This window comes from Brachypodium distachyon, chromosome 1 (genome assembly GCF_000005505.3).
Source record: "Brachypodium distachyon strain Bd21 chromosome 1, Brachypodium_distachyon_v3.0, whole genome shotgun sequence".
NCBI classification, from domain to species: domain Eukaryota; kingdom Viridiplantae; phylum Streptophyta; class Magnoliopsida; order Poales; family Poaceae; genus Brachypodium; species Brachypodium distachyon.
The window spans coordinates 41,763,499-41,780,791 of NC_016131.3; the positions used below are offsets into that span (position 1 = coordinate 41,763,499).

The 17,293-nt window shown below is 41.5% G+C and overlaps 1 protein-coding gene and 1 pseudogene across 1 annotated transcript; one reads left to right on the forward strand and one right to left on the reverse strand.

The window, feature by feature from the left end:
- Positions 1–1,505: 1,505 nt before the first annotated feature.
- On the forward strand, positions 1,506–5,729 carry LOC100833776 (aluminum-activated malate transporter 9). The gene is made up of 6 exons (XM_003563921.4): positions 1,506–2,471; positions 3,608–3,745; positions 3,841–4,110; positions 4,278–4,414; positions 4,509–4,655; positions 4,733–5,729. Exons 1-6 carry the CDS (start codon positions 2,069–2,071, stop codon positions 5,405–5,407), a joined length of 1,770 nt encoding a protein of 589 aa, XP_003563969.1. The 5' UTR covers positions 1,506–2,068; the 3' UTR covers positions 5,408–5,729.
- Positions 5,730–5,982: 253 nt separating this feature from the next.
- LOC100834086 lies at positions 5,983–9,722 on the reverse strand (annotated as a pseudogene).
- Between the last annotated feature and the right edge of the window lie 7,571 nt (positions 9,723–17,293).

Sequence of the window (17,293 nt, forward strand, 5' to 3'; positions counted from 1 at the left end):
TGATGTGGCATGTTATTAATGAGGAGAAAGATGTTTGTGGTAACTAGATATGCTACCATAACATCACACAAATCAAGACAAGATGAGTCTACAAGCTAATAAATGACATAATGAATGACATCACATATATGTTACTACCCACTATGGAGGTAGTAAGTTACAAAGATATGTTACTACTCTAAGTTGCCATGCACTATGACCAGACTTAGTACAACACCGGAATTACGGATATCGATGCTTGATGGGTTTAATGTTAGTGGATCATATATGTCGTCTTTATAGAGAGACATGAGAGACACGGTACACTCCACAAGTTGATACGGCGATTTTTTTTTAACAGATTCGAGCAGCCTGAGTGGCTTACTTCTATGTCATGAAAGTCACCTGGAGGGGCTAATTACCAAGAGTTTCTTGTCTGCTATTTTTTGATTATCTACACTCTACTTCGGAGTTTTAGGCTCTCTTCATATGAGTTCATTCGAGGTGATTCGTATGAGTTATAGAACCCTCGAAAAGTATTTATAGGATTTGGATGTGCGTGGGATCGGTAAAATAGTAAGTTCTGGAAATTATCAGGATGTCTTTCCACATTTTTGTGGTTGAGTAATTTTTCTTCATTTAGGCCTCCTTTTGACTTGCTAATTAGCTTAGGTGGCTTGACTAATCATTATTGTTTTTTTGACCGAACTAATGTTTTGTTGATTTGGTCTCTTGCCATGTAGAATGTAAAACTCGGCCCACCGCCGACCGGAAATTTTCTATTTCCCCACACGATGGATTTGAGGATATGGAAATGCATACGAGAGTTACAAGATGTTGTAGGACGGATATATAAAGCACACTCTGAACAATGTTGGTATTAAGTGAACCAAAAGTTTTTTTTGCCTTTAAATTTGTTGTCAATGTGAAGTAATTTTTGGGAGAACATTGAGAGTGTAAAGTTGACAATCTCCATAAGCAAGATGCATTTCAGGTGGGAAAAAAACAAAGAGAATGATTCAAATGATATGTTTTTCTATGTTAATTGTTTGAGTTTAGGATATACTTTATAAGAATTTTGAAATGGAGTCTTTAATACTCTGTTTCAAAGGACAATTTATCAGGAGCTCGTGCCTTCTGGAAAAGTTCTCTTGGTCTTTAATTGTGCTATAAATCATACGGAATTCCACATTGCAATTCTCCTTTCCCGGCCTGTCCTGCGTGAAACGAGGATTATAAAACACAGAAACAAGAAAGACTACAATCCAAGAAATATAATCACATCCATCCGTAAAATTGGCCCCTCCGACTTTTTCTATGGATCCAAATTCCAAAGCTTATGTTATAAAAAAATTAGAAAGTCAGAGACTGAATCATTCCATAAGAATTTTATAAAATCTATACAGCTGCACCGCGCGATCAGTAGGCACCACAAGAAAATCTCCTACAAATGCATACAGTACAAATCTTTCAACAAAATAAACCAACAGGGTGGCCACGATCGAACTGTAAATCGGCTCGAGAAGCTACCAAAAAGTCCAAAGCAAAACAGAAGAGGCAGGAAGAGCCAATTAATTCTTGCGGGTGACCTTACGTTGAACTAGTAATGACCCAGCAAGAAAAACACTTTCCCGTTTCGTGCTTCGTCCGACGAATTAGGAAACGAGCAATGAAGTAGAAGCCGTTAATAATTGGATCTTGATTGCGGGCGCCTGAAGAATCACCGTCTTGTCTCGTCTTGCAGAGCTTATTCTTATTCGCGGATCGCTGCACATGCGGTGCCCATGCTGTTTCGCGTCGTCCCGTCCCTTCCCGTTTGCCGGCTAGCTTTTCTTTTCTCTCCGCATCCCGCGGCAGCCACCCACAGGCTGCCACAGGCCACAGCCAGGCAGCCAGCAGCCGCGCGGCGCCACGGGCAGGACGGCAGAAGAGTCCAGAGCGCAAGAGTGGAGAGGGCAGCGGGAGCCGCCGACCACAAAAATCTGCAAACAACACTGAAAATCCACTCATCCATTCCAAACCCCCGCACACAGCCCGGCAGCGCGATCCGGGACCCTCCTTCTAGAACCTTCGGCAAGCAGATCCACCCATGGCCTCGGGCGCGGCCACCGCACCGGTGCCGCCGGCGCAGCTGGGGACGCTTTGGTCGGCGCTCGAGGACCAGCGGGGCACGCGGGACGTCCCGCTGCTCTCGTCGGCGTGGAGCCTGCCTGGCTCCCTCGCCGGCGAGCGGGGGGAGGCGCAGGCGAAGGAAGGGTTGCTCCGGCGCGCCGCGGCCGCGGTGGCGCGGGTGTGGGGCGCGCTGTGCGCGGCGGCCGCGGAGATGTTGGCGTTCGCCCGGGCCGACCCGCGGAAGCCCGTGTTCGCGGCCAAGGTCGGGCTGGCGCTCTCGCTCATCTCGCTGCTCGTCTTCCTCCGCGAGCCGCGCGACATCGTCAGCCACTCCGTCTGGGCCATCCTCACCGTCGTCGTCGTCTTCGAGTTCAGCATCGGTACGCTGCTCATCAATCGGCGCTGCTGCTTCTTTCTCATTCTAACGTTCTGTGTATCACTTCTTCGCTTTCTTGAACCTTCTGTCCTTCACCACCTGATCTCGTGATCGAGCATAATTAGGTTAACCGTCGCCGTCGGTAACATTCCCCTGTGCAATTCTGATCTGATCTGCGTATCACAAGTTCCTGTTCAGTGAAGAACATGCGAATCTGGCAGGCTTGAGATTTGAGAGCATAAGGTTTGTGCCGTCAGCAGTGTGGAGAGGCAACCATTTTGTTTTCCTTTGAATTCCGAGGGAAAGCATTGGGAGTCACATATTCTACTGCTAAGGGAAAGGGAGAATTTGTCTTCCGTTAGGTCCATCTGTTGACGTTCCACTATTGTCGCTGTTGCAAGAAACGTGCAGCGCAGCTATGGAAAGAGGACCCTGACCCTGTGTTTCAAAAGAAATCGGAGATGACCTTGTGACAGATAGATTAAGATAGTGGTGACCTGCACTTTCTTATTTTCTTTAAGCATGTGTGCTGGGTTGTTAGATGTTTACATCCATATTTCAAGTTCTTCTGGGCCACCACCTGGAAACCGAGCCTGTTAGTTTTTCTGTAAGAAAACATCAGTGCCACTTAATTTTATTATTCGCTATTTTACTTGGGACCGCATTGACCTTGGACCAGTTGTAGAACTTACTATATGAAAAAGGTATATACACATGGTTAAAGAAATGAATGCTTCATTGGAAGAGAATCTAACATCGACCGAATGTTGCTGCAGTTCTTAACTAGAAAATGAAGGCTATTTCTTTTAATGTTGCTTGCTAACTCGCATGCAGGTGCACACCCGCACACATAATGCAGTTATGAACAGGGAAGGAAGGTGCTATTGATCATCTGTAGTTCTTAGTTAGCATGTGCAGTTCCTAGTTAGTATGGTGCTATTGATCATCTGTCATTTTGCTTATTTGTGTAGTACCATTTTGATACAGAAAGTATGAAGCATAAAGATATTTACTGTGTATGTTTGTCTTGCCTGGATCTCACTGATATGGAACTCTGTTTATTCCGTGATAAATTTCACGGTGTGTACACCTGCAAAAAATATCCATCGCCCTTTATTAATTTAGCCAACTGTTATGCAGGTGCAACCTTAAGCAAAGGTTTTAATAGGGGATTGGGAACACTTACTGCAGGAGGGCTTGCTCTAGCAGTTGCCGAATTGTCCAAAAATCTGGGGACACTGGAAGAAGTGATTCTTATTATGAGCACCTTTATTGTTGGTAAGATTTGGGAGCATGCTGAGATAATTTCCTGGTGCATTTTTACCGAGTGTCTCTAACTTGTAGTCCATTGTTTTTATGTTTTTGACTGTTAGGATTTTGCACAAACTTGGCAAAGCTGCACCCAAAGATGAAGCCTTATGAGTATGGTTTTCGTGTATTCTTATTGACATTCGTTTATGTCATGGTCTCTGGGTACAACACAGGGAAGTTCACTGATACAGCTGTTAGTAGATTTGTATTGATTGCTCTTGGTGCCGCTGTCAGTCTTGGAATCAATATAGGTATTTACCCAATATGGTCTGGAGAGGATTTGCACAATTTGATTGCCAAGAATTTTGCTGGAGTTGCAAAATCCTTGGAAGGTATGCTTAGAAAATCATATTATTTGTCCTGTTCCATTATTTAACTTCACATTTCTAGGAAAGCTAGAAAACATTGATAGTGGTATCATTGCAATTTGCAATGCCCATAGAGAATAGATACATCTGAGTTTTTATGCATTTATTTCCAATTTTGCTGTTCACTCTAGGCTGTGTCGATGGATATCTGAAATGCATGGAGTATGAACGGATTCCTTCAAAAATACTTGTATATCAAGCTTCGGATGATCCTCTATATAGTGGGTACAGGGCAGCTGTTGAGGCATCAGCACAAGAGGAAACCCTGGTTTGATCTTGCTCAAAAGTTACACTTCTACTTTGGGTTGGTTATTTCCTTTTTCTGGTCAATTTTGACCTGGTGCTTTTGCATGTGCTTGCAGTTAGGTTTTGCTATATGGGAGCCACCACATGGCTCTTACAAAATGATGAACTATCCATGGAAGGGTTTCACTAAAGTCGGTGGAGCATTAAGGCATTGTTCCTTTGCAGTCATGGCATTGCATGGTTGCATTCTTTCTGAAATTCAGGTTTGCTCATACAGTTTCATGGACAGCTTCTTGAAGTTCTGCATTTATTTCCTAATTAAGTATATATTTGATTTTAGGCACCACCAGAAAGCAGAAGAGTTTTTGCTTCAGAAATTCATAGGGTGGGAAGAGAAGGTGCTAAAGTATTGCGTGAGCTTGGAAACAAGGTCAAGACGATGACCAGGTTGAGCTCTTCAGATATACTATTTGAAGTCCACTTGGCCGCTGAAGAGTTGCAAAAAAAGATTGATGAGAAGTCGTATCTTCTGGTGAATACTGAAAGATGGGACGCTAGCAAGCGAGCTGAAGGAATCAAAGAAGCCATGAATGGTACCAGTGTTGCGGGAAAGGAAAATAAGAATGAAGTGACGGAACCTACCATTGCTGATCAAACTTCAACACACCATTATAAGAGCTTTGCTGCTAATTCATTTCTGAGTAGATATGATTCATCGTCAACTATAGACGGCTACAAGACACTAGTGTCTTGGCCTGCTCGGAGATCATTCCATCCAAATGTGCCAGTTGAAGATGAGGAGTCTAAAACATATGAAAGTGCAAGTGCATTGTCCTTGGCCACATTTGCCTCACTTCTAATCGAGTTTGTTGCCCGACTACAGAATGTTGTTAACGCATTTGAAGAGCTGAGCAATAAGGCTAACTTCAAAGAGCCTGTGGAGGAGCCTATTGCAGTTAGCATGGGTGATGGGTTTCTCGATAGAATATGCAAATCTGTAGGACTGAAGAGTTGACATTGGCAATGATCCTGCAAGGTTCCTCCATCTGAAACCTTGTCTCTTGCCTTTACCATGCAGTTTAGTTTAATAATTTTGGACCCCAACATGTGTAAATATTAAACTTGTGTATATGCAACGAAAGATTGCTGGCTGTATTGCTGATGGAGCTCAGTTTGCTGCCACTAAAGCGATCAGCTATGGTAACACTGTTGATCCATATATTCCTTTCTTTGATATGTCTAGTCACGCTGAAATTATGTTTAACTCCTGTCTAGACAGCTTGCTGGTAGGACGCTCATGTATACTTTGTGTAACAGGGATGTTTCGTTACATGCTTGATGGAAAGATAGCTGTGTTGCAGTTTGATGATAAGTCGTGATAGTGCTTTGGGTGTGATCTTGCTTTCAATGCGTTGTTGTGCTTTGTTGCACTCTCCTCAAAGTGGTGGTGTTGCTTTCTATGTGTTGGTGTGGTCTATTTGGACACGAGACTTGGCGTTGATTTAGTTAACCTTTATGTCTAATCTTCTCACTATATTCATCGACCAAAAGCTCCTGTATATCCCATCAACTAAAACCGTTCTTGTAAAATTAATAATCATAGAAATAACATTACTGCTACTCATTTTGTATTGATATGCTTCACCACTTAGTCTTACAAGTGGATGAGATATGCTCTAGAAGGCTACAACACAGTTATAATACAGAATTCTGCTTCTTTGCTATATATACAGCAGAGAAAAATTACAAGTATATATTCATCTTTCTTTCCTTTCTTTTCCTATCCCCTGTTTAACTACATCCATTATATGATAATGGCAGCTTCAAATGCAGAATTGCACGTCGAAAAGATGAGCACGGGGTCAGGTGAAAATGTGGTCATCTGTCTAGTCCATTTACGGAAGTTGATTGAGCAATGCTCTTGAAAGGAAGAAGGGAACCCTGCTTTGTTTCTGTGGCCTTGTGCAGTCTGATTGAACCCATCCGATCCGATTCTCATCATTGTCATACACAACAAACTTCCCACGGAGAGAAGCATCTGCATGAAGCAAAGAGAGATAGGTAAAGCATGGCAGCGACAGTTAGTGAAAAGATGGAAATGTGCCAAGAAAATGTCCAATTGGTACCTCCAATTATTATTGTTGAGCTGTGGCCAATCTCTGTTCCATCAAGCACCCCTAGGCATACATTTCCCTTGTCCTGAAAATGTGTCCCAGGCAAAACATGATGGCCGTGAACGCCGAAGAGGAAATGAAGTTCAAGATGTTACTCTTTGCGTTTTAAAACTTACGCTGATGATCAAATAGTTCTCAGGGGAAATTGCGAACGTTGTTGGGATCACAAACCATCTTTTCCTCAGTTGCAGAATCAAAGGGTTGAACAACTGCTCCACATCACCTACAGACCTGGAAAATGCACAATGTCATAAAAGAAAACGACAGGATAGTAATTCTGCATAACATGTAATGATCGAGAAAGAAACAATCTATTACTTCTCAACAGATTTCCATCACATTACCTCACTGGAACATTGGGTTTCATGCAGAAAGGTAGTGTCTGATCTGACTCATCACGTACAAAGCCTGGAGAGGCATCTTCAAGCTGTTGTTTTACAGGAGAATAATCAGGTAAATGTAACACGGAACTGAACTCGTTTCATCTGATGGACAGTTAATACAAAAACTCACCAAGGCAATCAGGTTTGTGTATATTTCATGTGGGAAATAAGTGTATGAGCTCCCGCTGTCAAAGATCACTTGGGTCAGTTTGCCTGCCTGCCCTCGCAAATTAAGCTCCTGAGCCCCATAGTTTACTTTCGGGACTTCTGTGCTGTATACATTTCTGACAGTACACAGAAGGCAAAATTTCAATCTTATGTGCAATCTAACTAAAGCAGTGAAAGTTTATTAATGGGTCAGAAAAAAGCACAATGTTAGCAGTACGGAAATTTACTATAATTTCACGCTGTGATGCTATTAATTGCTATGGCTTGTGTAAAAAAATGGTCACTTTGTTTGTAGCAACAATGCAAATATGAGGAAGAATTGGGCATTTTTTTAGGAAAGAATTCAGCAGTGTTTCAGAGCAGTTTGGGCAAGTTTTCCCTTCGCAGTTTGAGCCTTGAGAGTGACAGGAATTGGTTAAGATTTCTCGGAGATTTGTCACAAACAGAGCATGTCGTATCCGCTGAAGATGATGCAGGGTATTGGTCTCCAAAAGAAAAATGATGGCCACATATGAAGTTAATCTTCAAACAAAAGGATGAGACTTACCCTGGTCCATTCCGGATGGGAACCCATGTCATTCCCCATCTGGGAACATAATCATCACCGAGGAACATATAGCCACCACTGCTGGGATCTGTGGCCATACAATGGCCAAAAACATTGGAAATAATCCCACTGTTGGCTAACTGGGTGGAAAGGCTTATTGCCCCATTGCTAAGGCCAAGGATCCCATCAGTACTTGTTGGTGAGTCCAAAAGCTTTCCTTGCTGATTGTGTGCACACCTAACATATTGTACACAAGTAGCAGTTTGTTAGTATACAGACAATATAACCCACACGTCAGAGCGTTTAGTTGTTGACAAGTCGAATCTTATTCTTACCCGAACACAAAGTCTACATTTTTCATTTCACCATCTGCAGTGGTCAGTTGCATATTATCCCTTGCAAGCACACCCTTAGAGGAACTTCGATCTGCATATGTGATCTCATAGTCACATTGTTTGCAAGTCTCGCAGTAATTTTGGTTGCCTTGCAATTCCTCGCAGAGTGGATCCCTGGGGTGAACTATCTTCCCTTCTGTAGGCTTATATACAGGATGAGGCCCCTGTAACAAGTTTTAAGATGGTGATTACAGGGATACAACAAAGTTGGGAGAATCAGGCCCATGATGAAACACTGGAACTAAGACATCCACAGAAATTGTATTGCAATGAAGCTAAAAAAATCTCCACACGAACACGAGAAAAGAAAATGCATGTAATTGAAAATAGTGCGCACCTTTGTGCAGTTTGTGCAGGGTGCATCACAATGAATCCATGTGAAGTCGCTCCCAGTATCAATATCAAGAAAATATGGTCTTGGAGGATTCCCAATGTTTATAGAAGTGTAATACTGCCTATTTAAAGGGCAGAACAACCAGAAGAAGAACAATGCCATGTTAGTGCTTAGAAATAGAATTCACTGCATTCTGATAGAATCATAGAAGAACTAGCAGGCAAACAGGAGGAGTAATCTGAACACCAAATGTTGACTTTAGAAGGTGGACAGCGTGAGTCTTCCTTTTTTTATTTATACAACTAACGACATGCCTATATCTAAGTACACGTTAGTTCTGTAGGACAAAAAAAAATGCAACATTCCAAATAGTATCCTATCAGGCAATCATTCCAACTTGTCCAAATTCCTGTAGGGATTCAGTTCATTCATGTGAAATTCTTCAGAGTTCTTTTTTTTTTCTTCAGAAAATGAGATATTCCAGCAATCCAATTTGCAAACATGCAGTATATGAAAAGATCGGCTACTCCCCAAAAATCAAACAAAATGTTAAAATAAAACTGGCATTTCGATAAATTAGGGACAAAATTAATCCAACTCAAGGCCAGCGAAAACGCAATTCAGAAACCGACAAACTCCGATGACCAATGCGCCAAGCGAACGCGCAGAAGTGAGAACAACAAGAAACCAAAATTTTGAGGAATCCCAATTGGCCGAAAGGAGCTGAATTGCCGGTGCGTCACAAACAAGGAATCGAATTCCTGCACGCACCTCTCTGGAACCACGGCCGTCGATTTCTCCGCCGCCGACATGACGCAGGCCTTCGCGTACAGCGGCAGCAGGAAGGAAGCGCCCCCCTCCCCGGAGAGCGGCCGCACGGCCGCCTCCTCGGAGTACCGCAGGCGGTAGCAGTGCCCCGCCACCACGAACGCCGCGAGCACCATGAGCGCCGCCGCCGCCGCCGCCGCCGGCCGCAGCGAGCACGGCGGCCTCAGTGCCGCGGCGAGCTCCGACTCCGCCGCCCTGGCGTCGTGGCCGGCCAGGAGGGCGGCGATCGCGACGACGCCATGCGGCCGCGGGGTCTCCTCCGGCAGCAGCGGCGAGGCTGACGACATCTCCGGCCGGCGAGGTCAGCAGGGGCAGGGGCGGAGGTAAAGGCTAGAACTGGTTCCTTAGCCGTCGTGGGCACGAAGGCAGCACACAGACAGCAGCGCGCGAGTCTCTTTGGAACGCGGGCGACGCGATTCTGCCTGTTTGCTTGGCCTGGGTTTGGTATATTATCGCTTCCCTCGCTGCGGGTTTTGGATTCTTGCGAGGAAGTGTGCGGGTCACCGAATGGCCCGCCCGGTTGACTTAATCGTACGTAGCGGCGGGAGGCCAGGCCACGGAGAAGAATGGTTAAAAGCAGAGAAGCTTGGAAGAAGGGATCTCTGCTTCGTTGTCCTCGTATGCAACTTGCTGCTGAATGTTCGAGGCTGTGTATTTGTGAGATGAACATCTTGATTGGGTAATCCTCACTCGTGTAGGCTGTGAGGAGATGTTGATAATTGATTGAGCCTAGCTATTTAGGCTGTCCAAATATGTGCAGAAGACTACAACCATTTAGGGTAATGATGTAGGAATATTTTTGGACTTTGTACATAATGAAGGGGAAAGCAAGCGGCAATTCCAGAGTATAGGTTCCATTGGAGAAGAAAAAGAAAGATTAAAAGCTTGTCATCAAGCCAAGAGGGCTCATCCCCAAGGAATGCCAACGTCTTTGTGTAAGGTGATTCCAAATACCTGGCTCTGGTGCTCCAGCTCTACTTTTTGCCCTCCAAGATGATAAATTCTTGATGCATGTGAGCTCTAGTTCCACCTAGATAAGAACTTTGTATGATTGTATCCCATATTTGATAATAGTACAAAAATAGTTGGTGATTCGTGTTTTTTTCTCCAGTTTGGACGGTTCCCCACGTTAATAGGTGGTGTTGGAGGTGTTTTTATCTCATTTTGTTCGTGTCTACTTAGTGGCTTATCAATACTTACATGTCGGTTTAACTCTGTCTACTGTTTGGTTATCCATACCTACTTGTTTGATTTTGTGCTTCTGGTTGGCCCAATAATCGGCTCCTCATTCTCCGCCAAAGAACATTTTGAAAGTTTTGCTTGTGCATGTAAGTTTTGAAGACAACTATCTCAAGAGGATAAACACATTCCACAAACGAAGCAAAATCATGGTGAAATATATACATTCGAAGTGCAAAAAGTCATATTTGAACATATTTGGACAAATTTGAGTCACTTAATGTGAGACGGAAGGAGTAATTAATTGGAAGGGGGTAGAAATTGAAGCCAAGCTTCTCAAATCAGCTGCGATGGATGCCTGGAAACAACCCGTTGTTTTGCAAACCAAATTCATCAATTTTTCGGGAGGTGAGTTTGTGTGCTAGAGGAGTAAAGAGTTGCTTCGTGCTTCGAAAACAATAACAAAAATAAATAAATAGATGTTTTCTTTCTGTGAAATCACAGTGTGGCTACAGTGTTTCAAAAAAATTGCAATTTTCTTGTCCTTTTTTCAAATGGTTCAAAAGGATCCATTTCTATGAAATCCCTTTCCTTTAAAAATCCCGTAAAATTATTTTGTTCCAAACGGGCCCTAATTAACTACGTGGATCCGCAGAAAAGTTCGTGTGTTGGTTCTTGATTCGAGGATCTCTGTACTATTGACTTTATCATTGATACCCATCCTGCTCAGAAACAAGATAAAAGGACAGATCGATGAATAGTACTCTGACCAAGCCAAGCCGTTCTCGTACACATACGTTGCTGCTGCCTGTCTACATCAGCGATCGCTCCGTGGCGGCTCTGTACCTTGTCTATACAAACCTGGGAGTCGTGGCCGTGTAGTTGGTGGCACAGCGACAGAGTATTGACAAATCGGCGCTTAATTAAGTTAAATCACTCCGTCTAAATTAACACACGTGGTGCTCCCTACGTCCAACAAAATATGTTTCAAATTTGACTAAATTTGAATACATCTATACACTAAGTTATGTCTAGATACATTCAAATTTTGACATCTTTTGTTGAACGGAGGGTAGTAGATTTTCGCAAGGTGGAGCATCTGGATTTCCATTGTTCCCCGGGAAATCATGGCCGTGTGGACTCCGACGCCGGATCAGGGGACTAGGGGAGTCCGTGCAACTGTCAGGTGTCAATTCCAGGAACAAAAGTTTCCTCGCAACTTGGCTCCGTAGTACTGATGCGTTTTCTCTATCTGGTCACGTAAAGGGGGCGCGTGTAGTCTACGGGGAGGAGTTAAGCGTAATGGTTGATTGCATGATTGGATGGACTTGGACTTTCTTGCACACATCCGTCGGCCGGATCGAGGAGGAGCCGGTGCAGATTAAATAAGCTATAGCTAGGCGAAAGCGCTTAGGTTTGTTGAGGGTGTTAGCTAGTCTGATTGCTCGAGATTTGTATCCTAAGCAACGTTTGCATCAGTTAACCCATCATTGTTAGTAGCAGCGAACTTACTTTTTGGGATGTTAGCTAGGTGAGGCTTGTATACTATGGCCACCTTTTCTGTTTTCTTTTTCATTACAAATGCACGATTGAAAACTATCTATATCCTACTCGTGAGAGGTGCTGCTTATTTGGACACAAAGGCAGCGGCCTAAAGTTGGTTATAACTTATAAATAACAAATGAGAAGTCTACTTTAGGCCTCAACTAATGTCCGAGTCTGAGTTCGGTCCTTAAGAGCAATGCTGCATATGTCTAATTCGGCACACTCTCGCACTCCCGGTTCCAAAATACAAGATGTATTTTATTTTCTACGACCGAGGCTTTAAGCAATAATTAGTTTATTAATATGTAATTTTTGTGAAGTAAAATTGATATTATTGTATTCGTGTTCAAAGTAGTTATTTATGATTTATTTCACATAAGTTATATGGTGATAGAGTAATTCTTGGTAAAAAAACGAAATACGTCTTTTATATTTTGGAACAGAGAGAATATGTTTTTATAAATGGGCACATCTAATTTGTGGGCCATCTGATACTCGACTGATGGTAACAAACTCGCACAAGGTTTGTCTAGGTGAGCATTAAAGAGTCCTTCAAACTCAAACAAATAAGTTTGGCTTCTATACTGACGAAATCATAATTCTCAAAAAAAAAACTCTTGAACTTACTAGTCTGTTAACTAACGGCGGATGTGGGAAGATGAACATTTGACAAAACTCAATGATCGGAGAGCATGTGAGCATGGATAGGGAAAGTGTTTTTTATACCTGTATATATTAGAGGTACTCTGTCCACGTTTTGTATCGCTCGTTCTCTAAAGTAAAGTGAAGCAGCTCTATCACCTTAAAAACGTTTGCACTAAAGATTTGGAATCGCAGGTAATCACAATCTTTTCCTCTTCGCAAAAAGAAGAAGAAGAAAAATCTCAATCTTTTCCTATTTCTACATCACCAACTGGTAGCTACATCCGCCAGCCGAGAACCCTGTCCACACTGCTCTGCTCGATCGGCCGATGTGAGCCTGTAGTTTATTCAGTACACAATGCCGTTGCAGACAATCTCGTACGTTGCAAGCAGCACAGATAGATGCTGGTTCGGTTATCTGGGAGGAGTGGGATCATAGATATCCAGACGGCAGTGGCGGCATCGATGAATTATTGCCTGCCTACGCACACATAGCGGCTGCACGGTCAGTTTCAGCGAGCGAGCGCCTTTGAGTGCCGCGGAATCAACTCGCAAGGCTCCAAAGATTGCAGGCAGCAGCAACAACAACTCTAAAGCGCACACGGATTTGTTCGTCCTCAACGCTGACGCTTAACCCTGTACTGATACACTCTCACCAAATAAAGGCGCGGCAACGGCGCCTCATGGGTTGCGCGTCAGCATCGATCGACGGTACCGGCCTAATAATAAAGGCCACTGAAACACCTTTGGAATTCTGTCATCTATTTTATTAGCGTTCCAAAATGTAGAGCGTATAATTTGTAAACTTCCTAAAATTTAACTAACTTTACAGAAAAATAACATCACCATATACAGTGTCAAACCAGATACGATGAAAATATATTTCGGGATGGATCTAATGATCTTCATTTGATACCATAGATGTTAACCAACCTTATAGAAATAATATCAACATATATATTGTCAAACCAAATACAATAAAAATATTTTAGAATGGATCTAATGATCTTCATTTGACACTATAGATGTTAACCACTTATAGAAAAAATATCAGCTTATATAGTGTCAAATTAGATACGATGAAAATATATTTCAGAATGGATCTGATGATCTTCATTTGACACCATAGATGTTAATATTTTTTGTTATAAGATTTGCCAAACTTAAATTTGACAGTTAATAAAATTAGATGCACCCTTCATTTTAGAATGGAGAAAGTATGTGCAAAGGAGAGTATTATAAATATAAAGAATAGAAGATATGATATATGTGCAAAAACAAAGTACTCTCTCTGTCCAATATTAGTTGTTTCAAATTTGTCCAAATATGAATGTATCTATGCGTAAAAAGCGTCTAGATATATCATGGGACGGAGTGAGTATTAGAAAACATAATTTTTTATATGATTAGATGTTTTTATTCACAAGACTAGAAAAGACACAAAAACTAAATAAGCACGGTGAAATTTAGTAAGACAATAGGCAAAAATAAAATTGGACCATTCTGTTCCATCACAATTAGAAATTATACAGAGATATGTAAGTTGATCGTAAAAGTTACTGTATTTCTCTTTTGAAATTGAGAGTAAGGGAAGTGTTCGTCTATTTTCATTTGCTTCGTTCCTTCAACTCCTGAATAGTTCCACCAAAGAAAAACATAATCATATTCAGATGTTTATCCTCTATTCTCCCTATGAATCAAAGGAGCAACATATTTATAGAATTTTTACCTGTGCAAGTCTGGTTCAAAAAACGATTCACAAAACTCTCTGCAACATTCATATTTTACCTTTCAAATTTTCTTGGAGCCCTAAAGATCCATGGTGGCAAAATTTCCTGCTTTTGATTTTTCATAGGATTGAGAAGTTATCACTACGTCACGTTAGATAACCGGACGCATTCCAAAGTGCATCAATTTGGCTTTAAAGTGCGTCAAATTCATATTCGTGGCATTTCAAAAGTGTTGAATATACTCGTGTTGACAAAAGTATGTGTGACGCACTTTTATTGGCAAAATCTGCGGTTGAAGAACTAAAAGTGCGGTTAAAAACAAAAATTAACTACATTTGAGCAAAGTATGGCTAACATAGTGCGGACAAACGTCTACCATGAGGTAGTGTATGATATCTCAATTCGATGTTTCTTTTTTGGTAGGTTACAATGCTCTCAAGTTGATATGGGCCATTCATTTTCCTGAATCCAGAAGTTCATATAAATGTGTACCAACACTCTGAGTTTCCGTAGTACTAGTGGATTTAGGGATAAAATCGGCAAATATCAACATTCCGGCCTCTATGACTTGCCGCTATACCACATAGGATGCAAGCAGGGATCTTGTACATGTCCCTTTTTAGGCTAATTTTTAAATCTTGAATGACGTTTCAAGTAATTTTCTGAAACCAACAAGTACTAATGACTTAGAAGTGGGATATTAGTGGGATGTCGCTTGCATCCCTCATACCACTGCAGATACGACCGACCTTAGCAAAGTTAAGGACATGTAAAGTCTATGAAAGAAACAAGACCCTGATCATTGATCTTCAGCCAAGATTTCTGAAGAAATTTTCTATCAATAGAGAATCAAGATAGATTCTACCTTCCTAGTGTCTCCTTCCCAAATTATAAGTCATACATATTTTGTCACAAGTCAAATTTTCATAAGTTTGACCATGTTTATAGAGAAAAAATATTTTTTGAACGGTAAACTTTACTTAGAAAAAGAGTAACAATTTCTATTTATGGCAGTTGATATGTTCCAACATTCCCACCTACTATTTTTGGTGTTTTTCTCGTTCTAAAGAGATGCCCTCTAAAATAGATGACACCATCCTTTTTTAACCGAATCGATAACTGTAAAGAGTCAATGCTCCCGAACAGAATACCCAAACCAAAGTATCAACATATACATTATGATATTAGTATCCATAAATCGTTCATGAAATATTTCGTCGTGCAGGTCTTGGAACCCTGGCCACTTGTAGATTGCTTTCCTGGTGCGTAATGGTTCGGCCAAAAAATTCGTCCCCCTGTCAGGTGAGACATATATGTTGATATTTTGTTGTATAAGTTTGGCTAGATATAAAACTTAGATTACCTATATTTTGGGAAAGAACGCAATTTCTTTAACCCTCAATCTAGCAATAGAGGTAATCATATTCCATATCCATAGTCTTGGGTAAAAGGAGGCTACGACTTAGATGAGCAGTCGTTGCTTTGCTGTCGTGTGGTATATACTAATTCCTCCGTCTCATATTAAGTGACCAAATATTACATGTATCTAGATGCATTTTGAGTATAAATACATTCATATTTGGGCAAATTTTAGTCATTTAATATGAGACGGAGGGAGTATCTCAGATTAGTAGGCTTGTTTGGTTGATATGCTACATTTTTTTTGAGGGAATGCTGGTTGATACGCTACATTTGTTACACTTTGCCACGCCTCAAGTAAAGCAAATTTGACTCGAGTCAGTCACAGTTTTGGTTCATGCCACACTTGTGGTAAGATTCTTTTTTCATGCAACCTGGATCATACACATGTCACTAACTCAAAACAAATGTGAAGATTCCTAAGTGTAATAAAGTGTGGTGCCAATTCTCATTGCCTCACCTTTGAGATGCATATGTCAAAAAAATGTGGCAAATATTGAGAACTTTAGTATAACAACCAAACATGCGCTACATAAGAGCTTTTTGAAGCGCACTCTCACGATAACCATAATATTTACCAACATGTGTACGACTGTAAACGAACTAGGACGAGAGACTCGACATCAAAATAAATAAATAAATAAATAAATAACTAGGATGATCATGAATCAGTTACTATGAAATTCCAGGTTAAACAGGATATCTAGTACTCCCTCCGTCCAACGAAGGATGTCTCAAATTTGATCAAATTTGAATGCATCTATATACTAAGTCATGTCTAGATACGTTCAAATTTTGACAAACTTGAGACATCTTTTGTTGGACGGAAGGAATACTAGTTTTTTCCTTTCTCAAAGATGACAAACATCTAGTAGAATGATTAGGACATATAGAACGGTCAATAATCCTTCTCTTATGCGTTCCAGTCATCTAGGAAAAATAAGCAGATTTCGATCCTATATAAACCAAGGGCAAGATTAGATCTTATTTTTGGCAGTCACGTCTTGCTGGTACCAAAAGGCACCGTGGAACAAACCACTCCATTTTGGCAGTCACGTCTTCCTTCTAAAGAGTACTACCTCTGTTTCATAATTCTTGTCAAAATCTTACATGTATCTAGACATTTGTTAAAAATAGATACATTCATTTTTAGACAAATTTGAGATAAGAATTATGAAACGGAGTGAGTATTTATTAAACTCTGCGTTCTAAAAAAGTGCGTGGACTCGTTGTGAAGTCGGTTTCAGTTCCGATGTCTACTGTCCTCCATTTTCTGAGTAGATCGATTGTACGTGGCCGCCGGATTCAATCGCTCACGTGAAATCGTCGGCGGTTTGTTGGAAACCAATGAATCCGCATAAATCACCAATCAACACGTACATTTTTTTTCCGGAAAAGGCTGACTCCCTGGTCTCTGCATCAATCGATGCACACAATCATACATGTCGATGACATGCAATGGTGAGAATGTACATAGAGATACAGGCAAAAGCTGTCCAATTTGTAAATCACAGGAGGAAGAGGATCTGCGTGCTGGTGTGATACGAATACGAGGGC